At 38.2% G+C, this 24,169-nt stretch overlaps 1 protein-coding gene and 1 non-coding gene across 6 annotated transcripts in view; one reads left to right on the top strand and one right to left on the bottom strand.

Annotated features, from left to right (window-relative positions):
• The window catches only part of MTA3 (metastasis associated 1 family member 3), a 159,086-nt gene that overhangs the window by 56,613 nt on the left and 78,304 nt on the right, over window positions 1–24,169 (bottom strand). For all 5 annotated transcript variants that reach the window (XR_005022451.1, XM_036873680.1, XM_036873682.1 and 2 more), the window contains exons 7-8: window positions 22,110–22,212; window positions 17,399–17,498 (exon numbers count right to left, since the gene is read on the bottom strand). Coding sequence is in view for 4 of the 5 variants with exons in the window: in XM_036873680.1 (XP_036729575.1) it covers window positions 17,399–17,498; window positions 22,110–22,212 (203 nt within the window). In the remaining variant the exon portion in view is untranslated. The remainder of the gene's footprint in view (window positions 1–17,398; window positions 17,499–22,109; window positions 22,213–24,169) is intronic.
• LOC118906530 lies at window positions 22,728–22,834 on the top strand. The gene has a single exon (XR_005022511.1). It is a non-coding gene; the product is annotated as a U6 spliceosomal RNA (small nuclear RNA).

Consider the following 24,169-nt stretch of genomic DNA (forward strand, 5'->3'; position numbering starts at 1 on the left):
GAGGATCACATTGTTTGCTAGGAGTCCATATTAACTCCATCTTTCTGACATACATAGAAGCTTCTTCTGAATGAACTTCTGTATAGTCTAATCCAACCACAAAAAGCTAATAAGTAAGTAAAACACAAAATATAGTTTCTAAAACAAGAGACAACATCCAGTGAAGACTCACAGAAATAAGCTAAGAAAAGACATAGAGGTTTGACAATGTAACCAACAACTTATAGTTTATCAGTTAAGATAAAAACTCAAAGAGCCAGACATATAAGAGAACATACTGGCTGATTCCATTTTTATGAATTTTGAGAAAAATAACAATTAATTTATGATGAGAAAAGTCAGAATAATGATTACCTCAGAAGAGGGGATCATTGACTGGGAAGAAGCATGAGGGAACCCTGTTCATCATCTACATCTGGGTGGTGGTTATATGGATGTAGACATAGGTAAAAATTTATAAGCTGTGCACCTAAGTGTACTTAATACACTTTATTATATGTATACCTCAATTTAAAATAAGATAAAGAACTTGAAACTGAAAATCCTCCCTCCAGATAAATACTTTGCAAAGATACCATCTTTTCAATAGAGATATAGATACACACAAATCCATTCAAATCTAAATTTTAAAAATCATAAGAACTCAGCACAAGCTGTTCTCTCTGCCAAATAGTGGTGAAGGTGTTGTCACATTTCATCTCATTCAAAACAGATGGAGATGACAAACAGAAGTATTTTAGGAGAAAGAGTGACAATGAAATCTTGGCAGTGGAATTCTCATCTTTTGTTCATTAAGCAGAATCACACTTGGGTAAACTGGACCATTGTTTGGCAAAAATTCACTCCCTCTCCTGGACCTCCAAGGGAGCATATTCTTCCACTCTGCTGAGGTTGGGCCTGGCCATGTGACTTGTGTGGCCAACTGGCTGTTAAGATGTGTGACATAACAGAGCCCTGACATGAGTCCGTGCATTTGGACTTGTGCTACTGACTTTTGTCAACAGAGGATGAGAGACACATGGACCAGATGTGGACCTAACCTGCAGCTTCTCACCCGAATCAGCACAGTACAGTTCAGCAGAATCCTAGACAATCTGTACAGGGGTGCATGAGAAATTAATGTTTGTTGTTTATAAGCCAATGAAATTCTGGGCATTGTAATAGATACTGCATTTTCCCTTTTGAGAATTAAGAGCTTATTCACCCAATGCTTAGAAATGCTGTGAGCAAACAGCCTACAGCTGCTGCTCCTCTTTGGAATGATCTCAAATTAAGAAAGGTTCATCGCCCAAGGTCATGCCCTCTTCCTGGGGCAGCCAGCTTCCAATGATGCAGGAGTGTAAAGGGTGAGGCCTTCACTCACACTGTATCAGAGCCCACCTTCTCCCTCTGTTCAATCCTGCCTCCTTCCCTTCTCTTCCACAGGTGTTGATCCCAAGAGTACTCCCTAATAAACTTCCAGCATGCAAATCTCCTCTCAGAATCTGTTTCCCAGGAACCCAATCTGTAACATGTAACATTATTTTGGCTATGGGTAACTGATACACATATATATTCAATACTACTGATTTGCTCAGTTAAGAGTTTTACAAAAATTTTACATGTATAACTCCAGCACAAATTATAGCATTCAGACCATCAAATCTATTTTAAAATTAATGAGCATATGGTTTTTTCCAAGTAGAAATATAAACTCTCATGAGTAAACCTCAAACCACGATCAAGGCAAAAATTTATATATATGAGAAGTATGCCATCCAGTCAACTTTTGCTTCAATGCACAGTACTCAAAGCAAAATCCCTCACTCCTAATCAGATTTGTTAAGACTTGGTTGTCATTCACTCAGATCAATCTATAAGACACCCAAGAGCTATGTTCTTATGTGTACTCATACCTTTTGATTATTATCACGAGAAAGCTCCAGGGGCGGCAGGCCATAGTAGCCCCATGGCCCTAATGTCACTTTCAAACCTACCCTGAGCATAACTGTGGGTTCTTCCCCCCAGCTCTGATTCCAGACACAAACCAGGCAAATATGGAATACAACTATGTGGAGACACTGGAGAATAAGCAATGCAGGCAAGAAGGAGAGGCTAAGATCGTTCAGGAAGAGGAAGTATGAGAGATGAGCTTCCACACTGACCCGAGCTTTAACTTTGAGGTGTTTTCTAAACTGCTACAAGAGAGAACAGACCAAACAGAAAGTTAGCTGTGACTAGGCTGAGGTGAAAGTGGGCAAGACCTAGGGAGCAAAAGCCTCAGGAAGATTATATTCCAGGCCCTAAAGGAAATCACGATATGTTAAAATAATTGGTGTCATACATGTTCTCTGATCACAACCCCCAAAGCAATTTAGATTTATTTATTTAGATAGAACCACATTTCCTTGGAAATTAACTCTCAGTCAAATGCAAAATTATAAAGTAAATTAGGAAATACTTAGAACCAAGTGATAAAGAAAATACTACATATAAAAATATGAGATACAGAGGGACATTTATAATCTTAATTACTAATAACAGAAAGGTAGATAAATGAAATTAATGGGCTAAAAATTGGTCTTGTAAAGCTGGTATAGTTAATATCAGGGTAAAGCCAAAGAAAGGTAGAAGGAAGAAAATAATAAAGAGCAAAACTAAATTAAATAGAAAACAGACATACAATAAAGATGATCAACTAAACTAAAATTTCATTCTTCTAGACAATAAAAGAGAAATTTCTGGCAAAACTATCAAGGAAAAAATGGGAAATGACACATAAACAATAACAGGAATAAAAAGCTATTTATAACTACAGGCATCAAAAAATTTCCTAATAAAAAAACTATCAGGGAATTCCCTGGTGGTCCAGTGGTCAGGACTCTGTGCTTTCACTGCTGGAGCCCAGGTTCGATCCCTGGTCAGGGAACTAAGATCCCACAAGCTGCACCATGTGGCCAAAAAAAAAAACCTATGAAAAATTGGAGAACCTAAGGAAAAATGGAAAATCTCCTGATGTAACTGACCAAAAGGGACTTTAATAGAATAAAAACTTACTCTAATTATTAATCAAATTATAACCACAACCCAAATGGAGGGACATGCTACAAAATAAATGGCCTGTGCTCTTCAAAATGCCATGGTCACAGAAGAGAGAAAAAATGAAGAACCGTTCAGGATTGAAGGAAATTAAAGAGATATGACAAGTAAATGCAGTAAGTGATTCTCAAGTAGATCTTGAATGAGAAAAAAAATTTTTTTCTCTTATTATAAAGGACGTTACTGAGACAACTACGAATCTGACTAAAGCCAGATTTATAGTACTATAAATTGTTAGTACTTTTAAATCGTTATAGTACTATTGTTACAGTACTATAACAATGTTCATTTCCTGAATCTGCAAATTGTATTGTGGTTAAGTGAGAAAATATCCTTGTTCTTTTAGGAAATACCTCCTCAAATAATACTTAGCGATAAAGGGACATCCATTCTGTAACTTACTCTCAAACTGTTCAGAAATAATAATAATATGTATACAGAGAAAGAATGATAAAGGAAACGTGGTAGATGTAAACATTTGGGGAATCTGGGTGAAGGGAATACAGGAAGTCTTAGTACTATTTTTGTATTGTCTCAAAATACAAAAATAACAAGTTTTAAGAAATTATAACAAGACTTCATTAACTCACACTTGTAAAATCCAAATCTCTTCACCCTAGACAAAGAAGTTAAAACAATTTTCATTATATTTCTCCATAGTTCAATTCTACAGTGACTTTCTAATGTTTCTTGTATTAGTTGTCAAATGCATGGGAGAAAAGTAAAGTAAAAGGCGACATACACTCAAAACAAAAAATAAAACAAAAACAAATTTAAGCTTAAATTTAAAAGAAAGAGATGGATAAACAGACCTTAACACAAGCAGACAATTCCCCCTAAGACAGTCTGCAGTGTCTCTAAGCCCGTTTAATATCATTTTAAAATTCTTATCTGCAATACATCATCAGACAAAAAGGAAATGTGCCTAATGTAGAATATTATTGCCTTAATGATGTATTTAGAAGGAAGGAAAATTTCACGTTTCATATTTTTTACTGCAGTGGTAGTCCACTAGTTCAAATTCTAATTTTACAGTCTTGGAAACATGGATAGTACTCATAAGTTTTAGCAAACTGAGTTTTAAAAATTATATGAATTCTCATTTAATCAATTTTATATTCATTTTGAAGACTAGCTTTTTTTATGTAAGTTGATGCCTAAAATGTTAATCAAAAGATTCATATATTCTGCTGAGTACAATTTCTATAAACGATGTAATGACTATGATTTCCAAACTGTTCTCAATTCCTCAAAGCCCTAAATGAAGTGTGTGATTTGAACAGGAATCACAAATAAAGAGAGTGAAGTGCATGGTCAACAGCTGGCATTTTTACAAAGAGTAACTGAAGAGTAAAACTATTGTTGGTTAAATCAACTTTCTCTTATCAGAAAAATAAGTTAATTATCTTTTCTAAGTTCTTCTTGATGGGAAAATTTTTATTGTAAAAAGTATAGCTTGTTTTAAGTGGAAGATTTTAAACTGTATAGTGATTTCCTTGTAACAATTATATTAATATGTGTGGTTAATTATAGCCTAATGACCATATTCAAACTTGATAACCTACTACAATGATAATAAATATGGCATGAAAAAACCACTTTCAGACAATCGATAATGCTATAAAATCAGAAGAAAGTAAATGAGACTCAGCAAAGATGGGGGGGGCGGGGAATGCATCATTGTTATCATCAGCTCAACAATAACAACTAATATTTATTGAGCTCTTACATTGTGCCAGATACTGTTCCAAATGATCTACAAGTATTATCTTGTTTAATCCTCAAGTTGATATCACAAGGTAAGTCAGAGACAGACTTTTCCAGAGGCTGGAGGAGGACACTGAGGCACCACCTACTTTCTCTCCTAGTGAGGACGGGGCCTCAAGAGCCAGAAGAGCCCAGTGTTTGTAAACATTACCTTAAATGAAGGTGCATAAACTGCTGAACGTAATTTCTTCTAGAATACTGATGGAAGCTCAAAAAGACTTGTGACATAGCAGTAAATCAGTTGTCTTCCACCCAACCTGGACAGCCAATGGCACAGGGAGCTCTACGCTGTTCCAGAGAACGCAGGGGCCCAGGCCCAAGGCATGCTCTGGGGAGCCAGTGCAGTTCCATCAAGTTCTATATGCTTGGATACATATATCAGCAACTTATAGGGGTATGTCTGCATACCCTCTTCTTGTCAATCCATAACCTCAGGGCAGATAGATTTTATTTCCACTGCAGATGAGGAAACTCAGACACAGGGAGGTTATGTAACTTGCATAAGGCTATAAGGATCAAAAGCTATAGATCTAAGGGGAAAAACAGAATCACAAAAGTAAATCCATTGGTACACCCAGGTCCATAGCAGCATTATTCACAATAGCCAAAAGGTAGAAGCAACCCAAGTTTCTATTGACAGATGAATGGATAAACAAAATGTAATATACACATACAGTGGATTATTATTCAGCCTTAAAAAGGAAGGAAATGCTGACATATGCTGCAACATGGATGGCCTTTGAAGATGTTATGCTAAGTGAAATAAGCAAGCCACAAAGGGGCAAATATTTTATGGTTCCACTTACATGAGGTACCTAGAGTAGTCAAATCCAGAGAGATGTAAAGTAGAATGGTGACTGCCAAGGCCTGGGGACTGTTTTAAGGATCTGGGTTTTTGCTGTAAGTGCAACTGAAAGCCACTAAGAGGATATAAGATAGGGGACAGCAAAATCAGAATTGCATTTTTAAAAGACCGGATATAATACAGAATTAGAGATGTTCCAGCATGCAATTTCCTCCTTACTAATCAACATAGCCTGACCTTTCTTAGAACCAGAATTTAGCATGAGGAAACCTAAGTTTCTAGTCTTATATAAGTTACTTAACCATTATCTCTAATATAGTCTATCCCAGAAGATTTCTAAGGCCCCCAAAAACTCAAAAAGCTTTTATCTAGAATCCTACCCTCCAACATGCTTTAGTCCTCAGAGTCCAGACAAAAGAGAAATCCAGTATCTCTGCAATTACCTATTCTCCGAGACAGAGGCTTTGTTCCAGCAATAGCTCCCTAACAGTGCACATGGCACTTGGCCCTTCCAGTCATGAACAGGAAGTAACAGGCTAGAAAGTCCAAGAACTACTACTTAAGTAACTACTTCAGGGTTTACTTTGTTCTAAGTAATTTTGTATCCACAATGCAGGGGGACAGGGGAGTGAATGTAAGGATTACTGCACACTAATTTTTTTTTCTTTGCAAATTGCACTAAGTATACTTCCCATTTTACTGAAACGAAGGTGAAATCTATGAAGCCTCTGTGGCTTTAATGTTTTAACAATTATAAATCTCATTATATGTCTTAGACTAGCCATGTTTGAAATTCACAGCCCAGCTACCTGAAAATGAGGAAGTTATATCCAACAATCCTGCAGGCAGCTTAATTACCTGCTCCCAAAATATTACTGGTGATTTGATAAGTGGCATATATTGTCTTGGATAAACAGATGTGTCAGATAGGAATGATGAAAGCCAACTGCAGTCCTCACAGGACAAGCCACAGAGAAAATCACCTGAACAAGCTACCCAGGTCCCAGAAGTTCCACAACCCTGCCCTCTCCATGGTCTCCAGATCCATGGTCTGATCACCTGATAGAGAAAAGTACTAACCTGACCTGTGCAGGCCTGTGAACACTGAAAGAAAAATAAGAGCCCAATTCTTCAAATTCAACTAAACAATGAATCCATTTTCATTTAATGGCACAAAACAACTTAGCAGCCTTTCATATGTTGCTCTTAGAAAACAATCTGCAAAACTCATCAACATATTACTAATTTTTAACCACTTCCATTCATTTTTACAGAAATGCCTCGAGATCTTATATTTTAACATCAAAGTAGAAGGCATGATACCACCAGGCAAACAGGATTAAAGGTGCAGGTCATGGCATCTGAAATAACAAGAGACAATGACTTCTTCCTGCTTTTGACTTCTAAAAGATGTCAATTTTCTGCAACTGAAAATAATATAATCTCAACACAAGAACATACAGAAAAAGTCCAAGTGAAGTTGAACCTAGAATAGTTAGAGCAGGAAACCAAGACCCATAAATGGTGACTCCCCTGGTGGCACAGTGGATAAGATTCCACACTCCCAATGCAGGGGGCCTGGGTTCAATCCCTGGTCAGGGAACTAGATCCCACATGCATGCCGCAACTAAGAGTTCACATACCACAACTGCGGAGCCCGCTGGCCACAACTAAGAGCTGGTGCAACCAAATAAATAATATTAAAAAAAAAAAAAAAAAAAGAAAAAGGACACATAAATGTTGTAGACAAAAGAACAAATCTTGGGGACTTCCTTGGCAGTCCAGTGGTTAAAAATCCACACTTCCACTGCAGGGGGTGTGGGTTCGATCCCTGGTCGGGGAACTAAGATCCTGCATGCCGCGCGGTGTGGCCAAAATAAAATAAAATAAAATGAATTTTTAAAAAAGAATAAGGGGATTAGGAACCAAGATGGCAGAGTAGAAGGACGTGCTCTCACTCCCACTTGTGAGAACACCAGAATCACAACTAGCTGCTGGACAATCATCAACAGGAAGAAACTGGAACTCACCAAAAAAGATACCCCACATCCAAAGACAAAGGAGAAGCCACAATGAGATGGTAGGAGGGGCTCAATCACACTAAAATCAAATCCCATAACTGCTGGGTGGGTGACTCACAGACTGGAGAACACTTATACCACAGAAGTCCACCCACTAGAGTGAAGGTTCTGAGCCCCACATCAGGCTTCCCAACCTGGGGGTCCAGCAACGGGAGGAGGAATTCCTAGAGAATCAGAATTTGAAGTCTAGTGGGATTTGACTGCAGGACTTTGACGGGACTGGGGTAAACAGAGACTCCACTCTTGGAGGGCGCACACAAAGTAGTGTGCGCATCGGGACCCAAGGGAAGGAGCAGTGACCGCAGGGGAGACTGAACTAGACCTACTGGCTGGTGTTGGAGGGTGTCCTGCAGAGGCAGGGGTTGGCTGTGGCTCACCGAGGAGACAAGGACACTGGAAGCAGAAGTTCTGGGAAGTACTCCTTGGTGTGAGCCCTCCCAGAGTCCGCCATTAGCCCCACAAAAGAGCCCAGGTAGGCTCCAGTGTTGGGTCACCTCAGGCCAAACAAGCAACAGGGAGGGAACCCAGCCCCACCCATCAACAGTCAAGCGGATTAAAGTTTTACTGAGCTCTGCCCACCAGAGCAACAGTCAACTCTACCCACCACTAGTCCCTCCCATCAGGAAACTGGCACAAGCCTCTTAGATAACCTCATCCACCAGAGGACAGAGAGCAGAAGCAAGAAGAACTACAATCCTGCAGCCTGTGGAACAAAAACCACATTCACAGAAAGATAGACAAGATGAAAAGGCAGAGGGCTATGTACCAGATGAAGGAACAAGATAAAACCCCAGAAGAACAACTAAATGAAGTGGAGATAGGCAAACTTCCAGAAAAAGAATTCAGAATAATGATAGTCAAGATGATCCAGGACCTCGGAAAAAGAATGGAGGCAAAGATCGAGAAGAAGCAAGAAATGTTTAACAAAGACCTAGAAGAATTAAAGAACAAACAAACAGAGATGAACAACACAATAACTGAAATGAAAACTACACTAGAAGGAATCAATAGCAGAATAACTGAGGCAGAAGAACGGATAAGTGACCTGGAACACAGAATGGTGGAATTCACTGCTGCGGAACAGAATAAAGAAAAAAGAATGAAAAGAAATGAAGACAGCCTAAGAGACCTCTGGGACAACATTAAACACAACAACATTCACATTACAGGGGTCCCAGAAGGAGAAGAGAGAGAGAAAGGACCCGAGAAAATATTTGAAGAGATTATACTCGAAAACTTCCCTAACATGGGAAAGGAAATAGCCACCCAAGTCCAGGAAGCACAGAGAGTCCCATACAGGATAAACCCAAGGAGAAACACGCCAAGACACATAGTAATCAAACTGGCAAAAATTAAAGACATAGAAAAATTATTGAAAGCAGCAAGGGAAAAATGACAAATAACATACAAGGGAACTCCCATAAGGTTAACAGCTGATTTCTCAGCAGAAACTCTACAAGACAGAAGGGAGTGGCATGATATACTTAAAGTGATGAAAGGGAAGAACCTACAACCAAGATTACTCTACCTGGCAAGGATCTCATTCAGATTCGATGGAGAAATCAAAAGCTTTACAGACAAGCAAAAGCTAAGAGAATTCAGCACCACCAAACCAGCTCTACAACAAATGCTAAAGGAACTTCTCTAAGTGGGAAACACAAGGAAGAAAAGGATCTACAAAAACAAACCCAAAACAATTAAGAAAATGGTCATAGGAATATACATATCGAGAATTACCTTAAACGTGAATGGATTAAATGCTCCAACCAAAAGACACAGGCTTGCTGAATGGATACAAAAACAAGACCCATCTATATGCTATCTACAAGAGACCCACTTCAGACCTAGGGACACATACAGACTGAAAGTGAGGGGATGGAAAAAGATATTCCATGCAAATGGTAATCAAAAGAAAGCGGGAGTAGCAATACTCATATCAGATAACATAGACTTTAAAATAAAGAATGTTACAAGAGACAAGGAAGGACACTACATAATGATCAAGGGATCAATCCGAGAAAAAGATACAACAATTATTAATATACATGCACCCAACATAGGAGCACCTCAATACATAAGGCAACTGCTAAGAGCTCTAAAAGAGGAAATCCACAGTAACACAATAATAGTGGGGGACTTTAACACCTCACTTACACCAATGGACAGATCATCCAAAATGAAAATAAATAAGGAAACACAAGCTTTAAATGACACAATAGACCAGATAGATTTAATTGATATTTATAGGACATTCCATCCAAAAACAGCAGATTACACTTTCTTCTCAAGTGCACACGGAACATCCTCCAGGATAGATCACATCTTGGGTCACAAATCAAGCCACAGTAAATTTAAGAAAACTGAAATCATATCAAACATCTTTTGTGACCACAACGCTATGAGATTAGAAATGAATTACAGGGAAAAAAATGTAAAAAACACAAACACGTGGAGGCTAAACAATATGTTACTAAATAACCAAGAGATCACTGAAGAAATCAAAGAGGAAATCAAAAAATACCTGGAGACAAATGACAATGAAAACACGATGATCCAAAACCTATGGGATGCAGCAAAAGCAGTTCTAAGAGGGAAGTTTATAGATATACAAGCCTGCCTCAAGAAACAAGAAAAATCTCAAATAAACAATCTAACCTTACACCTAAAGGAACTAGAGAAAGAAGAACAAACAAAGCCCAAAGTTAGCAGAAGGAAAGAAATCAAAGATCAGAGCAGAAATAAATGAAATAGAAACAAAGAAAACAATAGCAAAGATTAAGAAAACTAAACGCTGCTTCTTTGAGAAGATAAACAAAATTGATAAACGATTAGCCAGACTCATTAAGAAAAAGAGGGAGAGGACTCAAATCAATAAAATTAGAAATGAAAAAGGAGAAGTTACAACAGACACCGCAGAAATACAAAGCATCCTAAGAGACTACTACAAGCAACTCTATGCCAATAAAATGGACAACCTGGAAGAAACGGACAAATTCCTAGAAAGGTATAACCTTCCAAGACTGAACCAGGAAGAAATAGAAAATATGATCAGACCAATCACAAGTAATGAAATTGAAACTGTGATTTAAAATCTTCCAACAAACCAAAGTCCAGGACCAGATGGCTTCACAGGTGAATTCTATCAAACATTTAGAGAAGAGCTAACACCCACCCTTCTCAAACTCTTCCAAAAAATTGCGGAGGAAGGAACACTCCCAAACTCATTCTATGAGGCCACCATCACCCTGATACCAAAACCAGACAAAGATACAACAAAAAAAGAAAATTACAGACCAATATCACTGATGAATATAGACGCAAAAATCCTCAACAAAATACTAGCAAACAGAATCCAACAACATATTAAAAGGATCATACACCATGATCAAGTGGGATTTATCCCAGGGATGCAAGGATTCTTCAATATACACAAATCAATCAATGCAATAAACCATATTAACAAATCGGAGAATAAAAACCATATGATCATCTCAATAGATGCAGAAAAAGCTTTTGACAAAATTCAACACCCATTTATGATAAAAACCCTCCAGAAAGTGGGCATAGAGGGAACCTACCTCAACATAATAAAGGCCATATATGACAAACCCACAGCAAGCATCATTCTCAATGGTGAAAAACTGAAAGCATTTCCTCTAAGATCAGGAACAAGACAAGGATGTCCACTCTCACCACTATCATTCAACATAGTTTTGGAAGTCCTAGCCATGGCAATCAGAGAAGAAAAAGAAATAAAAGGAATCCAAATTGGAAAAGAAGAAGTAAAACTGTCACTGTTTGCGGATGACATGATACTATACATAGAGAATCCTAAAGATGCCACCAGAAAACTACTAGAGCTAATCAATGAATTTGGTAAAGTTGGAGGATACAAAATTAATGCACAGAAATCTCTTGAACTCCTATACACTAATGATGAAAAATCTGAAAGAGAAGTTAAGGAAACACTCCCATCTACCATTGCAACAAAAAGAATAAAATACCTAGGAATAAACCTACCTAGGGAGACAAAAGACCTGTAATGCAGAAAACTATAAGACACTGATGAAAGAAATTAAAGATGATACCAACAGATGGAGAGATATACCATGTTCTTGGATTGGAAGAATCAATATTGTGAAAATGACTATACTACCCAAAGCAATCTACAGATTCAATGCAATCCCTATCAAATTACCAATGGCATTTTTTACGGAACTAGAACAAAAAATCTTAAAATTTATATGGAGACACAAAAGACCCCGAAGAGCCAAAGCATTCTTGAGGGAAAAAAACGGAGCTGGAGGAATCAGACTCCCTGACTTCAAACTATACTACAAAGCTACAGTAATTAAGACAATATGGTAGTGGCACAAAAACAGAAACATAGATCAATGGAACAAGATAGAAAGCCCAGAGATAAACCCACGCACCTATGGTCAAGTAATCTATGACAAAGGAGGCAAGGATATACAAATGGGGAAAAGACAGTCTCTTCAATAAGTGGTGCTGGGAAAACTGGACAGCTACATGTAAACGAATGAAATTAGAACACTCCCTAACACCATACACAAAAATAAACTCAAAATGGATTTGAGACCTAAATTAAGACCGGACACTATAAAACTCTTAGAGGAAAACATAGGAAGAACACTCTTTGACATAAATCACAGCAAGATCTTTTTTGATCCACCTCCTAGAGTAAAGGAAATAAAAACAAAAATAAACAAATGGGACCTAATGAAAGTTAAAAGCTTCTGCACAGCAAAGGAAACCATAAACAAGACGAAAAGACAACCCTCAGAATGGGAGAAAATATTTGCAAACAAATCAACGAACAAAGGATTAATCTCTAAAATATATAAACAGCTCATGTAGCTCAATATTAAAAAACAAACAACCCAATCCAAAAATGGGCAGCAGACCTAAATAGACATTTCTCCAAAGAAGACATACAGATGGCCAAGAAGCACATGAAAAGCTGCTCAACATCACTAATTATTAGAGAAATGCAAATCAAAACTACAGTGAGGTATCACCTCACACCAGTTAGAATGGGCATCTTTAGAAAATCTACAAACAGCAAATACTGGAGAGGGTGTGGAGAAAAGGGAACCCTCTTGCACTGTTGGTGGGAATGTAAATTGATACAGCCACTATGGAGAACAGTATGGAGGGTCCTTAAAAAACTAAAAATATAATTACCATATGATTCAGCAATCCCACTACTGGCCATATACCCAGAGAAAACCATCATTCAGAAAGACACATGCACCCCAATGTTCACTGCAGCACTATTTACAATAGCCGGGTCATGGAAGCAACCTAAATGCCCATCAACAGACAAATGGATAAAGAAGATGTGGTACATATATACAATGGAATATTACTCAGCCATAAAAAGGAACGAAACTGGGTCATTTGTAGAAACATGGATGGATCTAGAGACTGTCATACAGAGTGAAGTACGTCAGAAGGAGAAAAACAAATATCGTATATTAACACATATATGTGGAATCTAGAAAAATGGTGCAGATAAACTGGTTTGCAAGGCAGAAATAGAGACACAGATGTAGAGAACAAACGTGTGGACACCAAGGGGGAAAAGCGGCGGGGGGGTGGGGGTGGGGGGGTGATGAATTGGGCAATTGGGATTGACATGTATATACTGATGTGTATAAAATGGATGACTAATAAGAACCTGCTGTATAAAAAAATAAATAAAATTAAATTTAAAAATTAAAAAAAAGAATAAGGGACTTCCCTGGTGGTCCGGTGGGTAAGACTCCGTGCTCCCAATGCAGGGGGTCTGGGTTCAATCCCTGGTTGGGGAACTAGATCCCACATGCATGCCACAACTAAGAGTTCTCATGCCACATGCTGCAACTAAGAAGCCTGCATGCCACAATTAAAGATCCCGCATGCCTCAACTAAGACCCGGCACAACCAACGTAAATAAATAAACAAACAAATAAATATTAAAAAAACAAAAATAAATTTAAAAAACAAATCTTCAGTGCTGCCTGATCCAAGACAGACAACAATTATATTTAAACCCAAGCCATTTTAACAAGAATAAAACAGAAGAGGTAATCTAGTGGAGAGAACTCCTCAGCAGGAGTCAAGATCCAAATCCTGTCTCTGAAACCATCTGTACAAACAAGACAAAACAAAATTTCCTAAACCTCTGAGTATATTTTTGCTTAAAAAACTTTAAAATGTAGTAAATAATTTAAGATAATAATGTAATTAAAAAGTGACTCCAAATTGCTAAGTATGAAAGGAAATAAAACAGAAGAGACGGAAACACTGGAGGGTGTGAAAGTACTAGAAGGAGCATAACAGGCAAGTATTACAAACAACACACACTAAATGATATTTAAACCAATTAAGGTATAAAGGTTGTATGCCCTTTAAAATGTTTCTTTTATAATGGCCTTCACTGACAAAAACAAACACTGATTCTTGAAGACTCTGCCCTCTTCCAAAAGAAATTCATCTGCTGTCCCAGCAGTCACCAGCAGTGGGAAGCAGAGAGTCGCTGCAGTTGTGAACCAAGAGCCAACACACCTGCTCTTCACCTGTCAGGCCCATCTTCAGGCAAATGCCAGCCCCAATTGTCACAAGAGCTCTATCCCATCTCAGGAACAGGCTTTGCACTCTAGCCCCTCAGTGTAGAGGGAATTTGCTGGACTACAACAGAGATAGCACCCCCCTTTATAATCTGGGAAGCATTATCTCTTAAGAACAGTGTTAAGTCACAAGACACTGGCTACATAAGTAACAGTATATACAAGGCAAGATCATGCAACATTAGAAAAAAACTTTGCAGATTCTTACATGAAAGAGTGTTTATATTATACTGTTAGGAAAAACATGGGGTAGAGGGGAGACAAAATATAAAACTCTATTTTAAATAACTTCACCTATATGTTAAAAATAAAGTGACATGGAACTTGTCTTACCAGCTATTGGAATTTATTATACTGTGGTGCTTTCACAGGGACAAATAGATCAATGAAACAGAAGAGAATGGATTAAGAATCCTAAGCATATCTAGGACCATGAAATAAGATAGAAGGGGCATTACAGAATCATGAGGAAACAACAAATTAATAAAAGGTGCTGGAATAATTAATTTTCCATATGGATAAAAACAAAATTAGACCCCTACCTCACTCCATGCTTAAAAATAAAGTCCAGGTATATTTACAGTCTTAAATATGAATAAAACTTTAAAAGTATTAGACAAAAATAGAATAATAATGTAAGTGAAGAATGGACAAAGGATACATGAATCTAAAATACAAAGAAGAAAAAATCTGAAGAGCCAATATGAAAATATGCTTAGCCTCATTAAGTAATCAGGGAAATACAAATTAAAATGAGGCAGAATCAGGTTAGTAAAAAATTTTAGTCTCAACATACCAAGTGTCCAAGTGTTGAAGACAACGTAAGGAAATAGATGCAGAAAGAAAAACAGTCATTAACTGCTTGTGGGATTATAAATTTCTAGTATGGTGTATAATAGAATAATTTGGCAGCACGTGGTCCAACTGAAAATGAGCACCACCCTACGAATCGCTATGAATAACTATTCCAATTCTAGTTACAGCCTAGAAAGCTCGCACACATGCTCAGAAAGGACATGTGTTAGAATTGCCAATGCAGCATTATGGGTAATAGCAAAGGAAAATGTTTTTAAAGCACTCCAGATGTTCATTGGTAAGAGAATACATAAATAATGTGGTGTAGTATTCTATGAAAGAATACTACAAATACTACCAAGGAGTTAAAAATGAGTGAAAGAGGTACATATTTATTAACATGGCTACATCTCACTAATCAGCAAATAGCAAAATGTTACAAAGTAGATTTAAACACATGTAAAACAATGTTCATGTTGTTTTTGGAAATATCAATACATAGTAAAACTAGAAAAACACAGACTAGATACACAGCAGATTTGATATAGTGGCTGCCTCTTGTCAGGAGGCAGGGATGATCAGGGCCAGGGGTACAGATGGAGGATGGGGAATAGGATTAGGGAGAGAATATTAGAGATTTCATCATTAATATAGTGGTTGAAAATCTGTTTAATCCAAAGAACTAAAATGTTAACAACTGCTTTAGGTGGCATTGCATAGTATTTTATTATATTATCTTCTGTACTATTCTGTAATTTGCTAGTATATTGTTTGCAATGCACAAAAAGTGGCTGAAAGGAAACATAAAATGGTAAGAATATTCTACCCTGGGTAATGAGGACAAAACTTTTTTTTTTGGCTGCTGCTGTACTTTACTTTTAAAATTTTTTCATAATAAGAATACACTAATTTTAGAATTGGGAAAAAATTTTTTTAAACAGGTAGTGATTAGATTCCATGTAGTTCTGGTTCACATAAATATCTGTTGACAGGATTTAAGGTTGTTACAAAGTGACAAGTGTACTCTTGCATCTTCAAAAAAGCACTCTTAAAAAAAAAAAAAAAAGCACTCTAAAAGTGCTAAACAACCAAAATACAAACGTATTTTGAAACCCCTAAACTTTCATAAAATATTAATGTACCAACGGAGAGAACAAAACTTGTTTCTATAAACAACATTCTAGTCTTTGAGAAAGGATAGAGAAAAGGGTTCCTTAAAGGCTATAGACTATTAATGCTTTCATCATCATCTATAATTGTACAAAAATACAAGAAAGAATTATAAGAAACAAATTTGTTGTGCATTCTAGTACAAGTTTTTACATTATCATGATAAATATTTTGTGGAAAACATTTCAAATTGGAATATAATGAGAAAGTAATAAAACCTATCATTGTATTCCATTCCATCAGAAAACAAAATGCTAACTTTTATTATGAGTAATGAATATCAAGCAACTTAACCTTGCCATACCTCAGTTTCCTCATTTGTAATATGAGCATCCTATCATGCCTATCTCAGAGGGAGTGGCAATCAATACAGTTAAGGAACTTCAACAGGCAAAAACATGCAGGTCTGCTCTGCTGGAGGGTGCAGACAAGGAAGCAAGTGCCAAGCCCGATGCCCAGCCACAGCAGGCATCAGTGGTATAATTAAGCTGAACGTGGGAAGCCTCATTTGATCACCAAGGGAAGAAAGGAAATAGCCTTAAAAGATAGCAACCATAATATAATGAAATAATTTAAGAAAACAGAACCTCTTTCTAATGAACAGACAAAACAAAACTTTAAATATTTAATACTGACTAATGGCATGACAAAAGAATAACTCCTATAGCAATGGTTTCAAGAGATGGCTACTTTCACTTAAAAAAATTGTAAAGCACTATGTGTGAGCTACAACTATTTATGTACTTTGGTGTAGATGGAATACACCAAAAAAGCACCAAAGTGAAAACAGATGAATCAGAATATTGAATTGTTTTCCCAAAAATATTTTTTATAATTTTGTACCTACTCTGTGAATAGTCATTCTTACTTGTCCCAGCTCACAAACACAAGGGGTGACTTAGGAATGAGACAGCGAGTTGAGTTAATCAACCAGCCAAGCCGAATCAACCTAACAGTCAGCAGGGCTTAGAGCCAGGAAGTTCTCACGTGTACAACACTGCTATATTGGCTTTTAAATTAAACAAGTAGCAGAAGAAGTAATAACTCCCAAATTTCAAAAAGCATCTTACCAGGGTGATGTCTCGAGAAGCTGCAGCTGCACTCATATGCAAACTAGGCTGCCTTACAGAACTGCTGCAATCAAGGGCTCGAGCAAATGTCCCGACAGCACTGGATAAACCACACAAACAAAGAGGAAAGATTAAGGCACTGTTGTTTTTTTATCTTTAAAAAAAACACATTTGGGTAGTAAATGAATGGTTGTAAAAGTCAAGCAAGTTCTTTGATGTTTAAGAATCAAATCAGACAAAAAGTATTTTCTTTGCGATTTAAGAATTGACAAGCCAATTCACTACACATATGTGTCATTACAATTAAATTAAGAAAAAGAGGGACTTCCTGGCGGTCCAGTGGGTAAGACTCCATGCTCCCAATGCAGGGGGCCTGGGTTCGATCCCTGGTCGGGGAACTAGATCCCGCATACATGCCGCAACTCAGAGTTCGCATGCCGCAACTAAGAAGTCCGCATGCCACAACTAAGACCACTGCAGGGCTTCCCTGGTGGCGCAGTGGTTGAGAATCTGCCTGCCAATGCAGGGGACACGGGTTCGAGCCCTGGTCTGGGAAGATCCCACATGCCGCGGAGCGGCTGGGCCCGTGAGCCACAATTGCTGAGCCTGCGCGTCTGGAGCCTGTGCTCCACAACAAGAGAGGCCGCAATAGCGAGAGGCCCGCGCACTGCGATGAAGAGTGGCCCCCGCTTGCCACAACTGGAGAAAGCCCTCGCACAGAAACGAAGACCCAACACAGCCATAAATAAAATAAATTAAAAAAAAAAAAAAAAAGACCACTGCAGCCAAAATAAATAAATAAATATATTTTTTTAAAACAATTAAGAAAAAGAGGCTTGTGTGGCATAAAGAATGGGAAGATCTATAATGAAATGCCATGGAATAAACAAGTTGGTTTCCAAATGTGGTTCAAAAATGAGAAATAAATTTGATGCAGAATTTGACTATTATTGCAAAGCAAGTTCTGACCACTTTTTTAGCCCAAATGGTGAAATCCCAGTAACATTTTTCCTTGAAATGAGATATCATCAACTGCAGCAACCTCTTCCTTCAAGGACTCAATATATAACAGATTTCCAAAAAAAAAAAAAAAAAAAAAAAATTACCACAACGCTGATTTTCATTTAATGATTTAGAAGGCCTTCCCATACACAGAGAACCCTAACTTCAAGAAATAAAGTGTGGGCTTCCCTGGTGGCGCAGTGGTTAAGAATCCATCTGCCAATGCAGGGGACACGGGTTCGAGCCCTGGTCCAGGAAGATCCCACATGCCGTGGAGCAACTTAAGCCCGTGCGCCACGATTACCAAGCCTGCGCTCTAGAGCCCGTGAGCCACAGCTACTGAGCCCACGTGCCACAACTACTGGAGCTCACGTGCCACAACTACTGAAGCCCGCGTGCCTAGAGCCCGTGCTCCGCAACAAGAGGAGCCACGGCGATGAGAAGCCCGCACACCGCAACGAAGAGTAGCCCCCACTTGCCGCAACTAGAGAAAGCCCGTGTGCAGCAACAAAGACCCAACGCAGCCAAAAATAAAATTAATAAAATAAAATTAAATAAATAAATTTTTTTAAAAAAGAAATAAAGCGTGAAATGAAGGTAAGGCTTCCCGCTTGTTGTCTGTGTTTTAAACATGTTAGCTGAGGAAGAGATTTTTTTTTAAGGTTTTAATTAAAATATAAAACACATGCAAAAAGCACACATTGTACAGCTATTCAGTTACCACAAAGTCAATGCATCCATGTCACCAGCATCCAGGTCAAGACACAGATCATGACAGCACCCAGAAGACTCTTCGGGTTCCTTCCCAATCACTACTTCCTAGTGGAAGGGAACCAGCATCCCAGATTCTAACATCAGAGATTAGTTTTGCTCAATTGAAAACTTAAACAGAATCACACGCTACGCACACTTTTCATATCCAGTTTCTTTTGTTCAAAACTATGTCTGTGGATTCACCCATGCTGCCGGCTGTGGATGAGCTGTGTTCGTTCATTTCCTTGCTGTGAGCATTACTTTGCACGATGCCCCACCCCCACTCTATTGTTGACGGACATGTGTTTCCAAGCTGGGGCTACTATGGATAGTGCCATTACTGGCATCTGTATATGTATCTTTTTGGCACACAGGTGTATGCATTTCTGCTGCGTATATATTTAGGAGTGAAACTTAAGGGATATGTGTGTTAGATGACAGCAAACAGTTTTCTAAGGCAGCTGTACCAACTTGCACTACAACCAGCAGAATATGAGAGTGCTGGTTGTCCCACATCTTTACCAGTGCTTGGCACTGTCAGTCTTTTAAATTTTTTTTTTATGTATTTATTTTTATTATTTATTTTATTTTTGGCTGCGTTGGGTCTTCGTTGCTGCGCGTGGGCTTTCTGTAGTTGCAGCGAGCAGGTGCTACTCTTCGTTGTGGCACGCAGGCTTCTCACTGCAGTCGCTTCTCTTGTCGCAGAGCACGGGCTCTAGGCGCGTGGGCTTCAGTAGTTGTGGCATGCGGGCTCAGTAGTTGTGGCTCACAGGCTCTAGAGCACAGGCTCAGCAGTTGTGGCACATGGGGCTTAGTTGCTCAGAGGCATGTGGGATCTTCCCGGACCACGGCTCGAACCCATGTCCCCTGCATTGGCAGGCAGATTCGTAACCACTGCGCCACCAGGGAAGCCCAGTCTTTTAAATTTTAACCATTCTGGCGGGATGTGCAGTGGTGCTTAACTGGGTTTAATTTGTATTTAGATTTTTTTTTAAAAAAACAAAAATTGAAAAAGATACTAGGTGCTTCTCCTTGGTGCCTCTCATGCTGGCTTCAAGAAAAAAGAAAACATGGCCCATCGTAATCAGGAAAAGGAAAAAAAAAAAATGAAAATCAAATCTGAAACTGCAAAATCTAGTAAATAATACAAAATCCAGATAACCTGTCTGGAGTCTCTAGGGCAGAGGTTCCACCAATGATTCATTTCTACTCCCGAATCTTCAGTCTCCTCTATTCCACTGACTGGCTCCTCCCCAACAATGTATATATATCAAGGCTCTTCATCTAATCAGTTAGTGGCTAGGCATGTGGGCTCTGGAGTCTAAATACCTACCCACCGATGCGATGTATGACTTCCACGGTGACTGGCACTATGAACAGTGTTAAGGATGGGCTAAGACCCTTTTGTCCTTTGTATTATAAAAAACATTCAACAAAAAATTAGAGACTATAATGAAGACGTTTGTAATCATGTCCAGATCTACCTCATTCTAATATTTTGCCATGTTTGAAGCAACAAGTATATACTGTACAGCACAGGGCAATTTAGCCATTATTTTGTAATAACTTTAAATGGAGTATAATCTATAAAAATATTGAATCACTATGTTGTATACCTGAAACTAATATACTATTGTAAATCAACCATATTTCAATAAAATAAATAAATCAAAAAAAATTAAAAAGATAATATTTTGCCACATTTGTTTTTTTCTTTTTTTTTGGCTGCATCAGATCTTAGTTGCGGCATGAGGGATCTTTTGTTGCGGCTCACAGGCTCTTTGTTGCGGTGCATGGACTTCTCTCTAGCTGTGGCACATGGCTCCAGAGCACACTGGCTCTGTAGTTTGCGGCACGTAGGCTCTCTAGTTGAGGTGCGTGGGCTCATTAGTTGTGGGGCGTTCGGGCTTAGCTGCCCCGTGGCATGTGGGATCTCAGTTCCCCGAGCAGGATCAAGCCCACGTCCCCTGCATGGGAAGGCGCATTCTTTACCACTGGACCAAGGAAGTCTCTTGGTTCATTTTTTTAAGGAAATAAATTTTATCAATACACATTCCCAGAACTCATACATATATATATAATACGCATATGCATATATATGCCCATTAATGAAATAAGACATTGTTTGCACATTGTAAAATTTTTTTATCAGTGACCATACTGTATGTATTTACTCAACATTGTTTTTGAGGTTTACCTCTTTGCTACATATAGCCCTAATTCACTCATTTTCATTGTTGTAAAGTAATACTCCATTACTAAATATACCTCAATTCATTCATCAACTGCTTGCTGATGTACTTTTAGGTTTTTTCCAAATTTTCTGCTATTACAATGCTATGATAATCTCATTTACTTTCTGCTTTACAGCAATTCCCCCATGAACATCATTCACTTTTATAATTGAAAAAATACAAATAAACTTCTGTCCACTCATTTTCTCAAGAAAAGGGGTTATGGGGGGAGGGGGGGATGAGGGGGTGGGCAAGGCAGCCAGGGAGCCAGGCTTAGAACTCTCAAAGGACAGCCTTACACCTAGCCAACAGACATCACTCACACGTGGGTGCAGTTAGAGGCGCACATTATTACTGACACCTGAATAATCCCTGACTAGCTTAAAGGAGATCACTGCTTTAATTAAAGATATGGGATTTCAGGTGTTGAGTTTCTACTTTATACTTTTCTGTAGTGCCTACATTTTTACAAGGAGCATTTATTTTCTTAATCAGTAAAAATTAATAAATCTATTTTCACTTTTAAAACAGAAACTAATGATAATAAACCATATTATTTAGGAAGAGGTGTGATATATATTCGGCTTTCTTACACAGTTAGAAAAAGAAAAATACAACCAATGAAAAATAGTAGAACACAAAAAAAGGAAAATTCATAAATTTTCTGTAAATTCTTTTATAAAAAGAAAAGACATCTCTTGACTCCACAGTGCCATACTCACCGTGCTACAACTAAAAACTGGTCAATCTGTCGATCTGTAAGTGGGCTATTTGGGTCCCAAACTTTCACTTCCAATTTAGACTGTTCCCTCTCATCTGATTCTCCTGTCCAAGAACAAAGAAAATGGAGTCTTGTTATTCACAAGGCACATACGTTGTCACATATGATTGATGACTGTGGTCACCACAGCATTAAAAGTATAAGGTAAATGTACATGGTTTGCATACATTCTATCAGACAGCAGATGTAGAACACTCTGTAAAGTGAACGCTGATGATAACACAACCAAACCGACCATATGATGTCTTCACTTAGTCATTAACATGTCTTTCCTGTGTATTTGTATGCGTGAGGCCCCAAGCCTCACTAAGGGATATAGAGACAGAAAAGAAAGATGCTCAAATTATGATAAAACTTACTCATAAATAACTATGATACACATGAAAAGAAACAGATGTCACAGAGACGTATAGATATGACTGTAAGATCCTGAAGATTAGAGAAATCATTTCAGGCTAGCTAGGGAACGATGTCATGCACGAGGTGGCATTCCTGCTAAGAACTGAAGGGTATGAATGCACTGGCAGGGGGAGAGAACTTAAAGTAAGAAATGAGAATGGTGCTCGCTTCGGTAGCACGTATACTAAAATTGGAACGATACAGAGAAGATTAGCATGGCCCCTGCGCAAGGATGACACGCAAATTCGTGAAGCATTCCATATTTTTTTGTGACCACCTAGAGGGGTGGGATAAGGAGGGTGGGAGGGAGGGAGATGCAAGAGGGAAGAGATATGGGGACATATTTATAACTGATTCACTTTGTTATAAAGCAGAAACTAACATACCATTGTAAAGCAATTATACTCCAATAAAGATGTTAAAAAAAAAAGAATATATCAGAACAAATTTAGCAGAAATTATCAAAAGACTGTTGTAAATAATAAAAGGATTAAAAAAAAAAGAAATGAGAATGTAAACAAAGTCATGGGGCTTTAAGATGTGGTAGAAAAGTAGCTAATTTTGTCAGGAGTACATCAAGGGGAATGAGAAGAGATAGCTAAAAGAAGTGGGTTATGAAAATATTACTGAAGATTCTGCACAGATTTTCTGAATACATTTTTATTTGGAGGTAATAAGAAGCCCTTGCCTTTTTAGCAGTAGAGTGACAAAACCAGAAACAAATTTCACATCCAACACTTAGCAATGGAATAATTTGCTCTACAGAGATACGTGATACAGACAGGGAGACATGGTATTGACAGTGACAATAAAGAGCTAAGAGAGAATATTTAGAAATGACAGTGACAGACTGGTATAATGGGTAGGTTTCCAGTCTTGAGAACTACATAGATAGTGTTGGCATTAACAGAAAGAAGGAAACAATCAAGAGGTTGAGGAAAAGACTGAGGATAATACAGGATGTTTTGTTTTAGGAACGTCTCACGAGGAGATATAACCAGCAGGCAAGACTCAATGTTAGGATAAAAGATGGTAATGGAAAACAGACTTGGGAGTTGACTGGATTCCAATTTACAGCTATGAATTTCCTATCAGGCTAGGAATTGGTTTGGGCTATGTTTTGGTTTTGATCACTGCATCTATAACATCAGGCAGAGTGTCTTGCACTGACTGACATACTATGAGGCTGAACATCCCTTGGTGACTGATGAATCCAGGCTATAGGCTTATTAATGTGTTCCCTCCTAGGATGGGAGCAAGCAGGTATTAAGGCTCAAAAGGAGAAAGCGGGAGGGCAGAATCAGCCACCCCATATGCAGTCTCCTAAGTCAGCCACTGCTGTCAGGTAGGGGGCCTGCCCATCCTGCTCCTTGTTCAAAGACAGGTAGGTAACGAAAAAGTCAATTGCCACCCCCAACATAAAGAAGCACAAGCAGACCAGAATGAGTACTAGTCCAAAGACATATCAAGTGTTTAAAAGGATTTTGTTTTTCATTGTTTTTGCTTACAAGGCATGTGACTACCTAGAGGGGTGGGATAGGGAGGATGGGAGGGAGACACAAGAGGGAGGAGATATGGGATATATGTATATGTATAGTTGAT

Source organism: Balaenoptera musculus, chromosome 13 (genome assembly GCF_009873245.2).
Source record: "Balaenoptera musculus isolate JJ_BM4_2016_0621 chromosome 13, mBalMus1.pri.v3, whole genome shotgun sequence".
In the NCBI taxonomy this organism is placed as follows: Eukaryota; Metazoa; Chordata; class Mammalia; order Artiodactyla; family Balaenopteridae; genus Balaenoptera; species Balaenoptera musculus.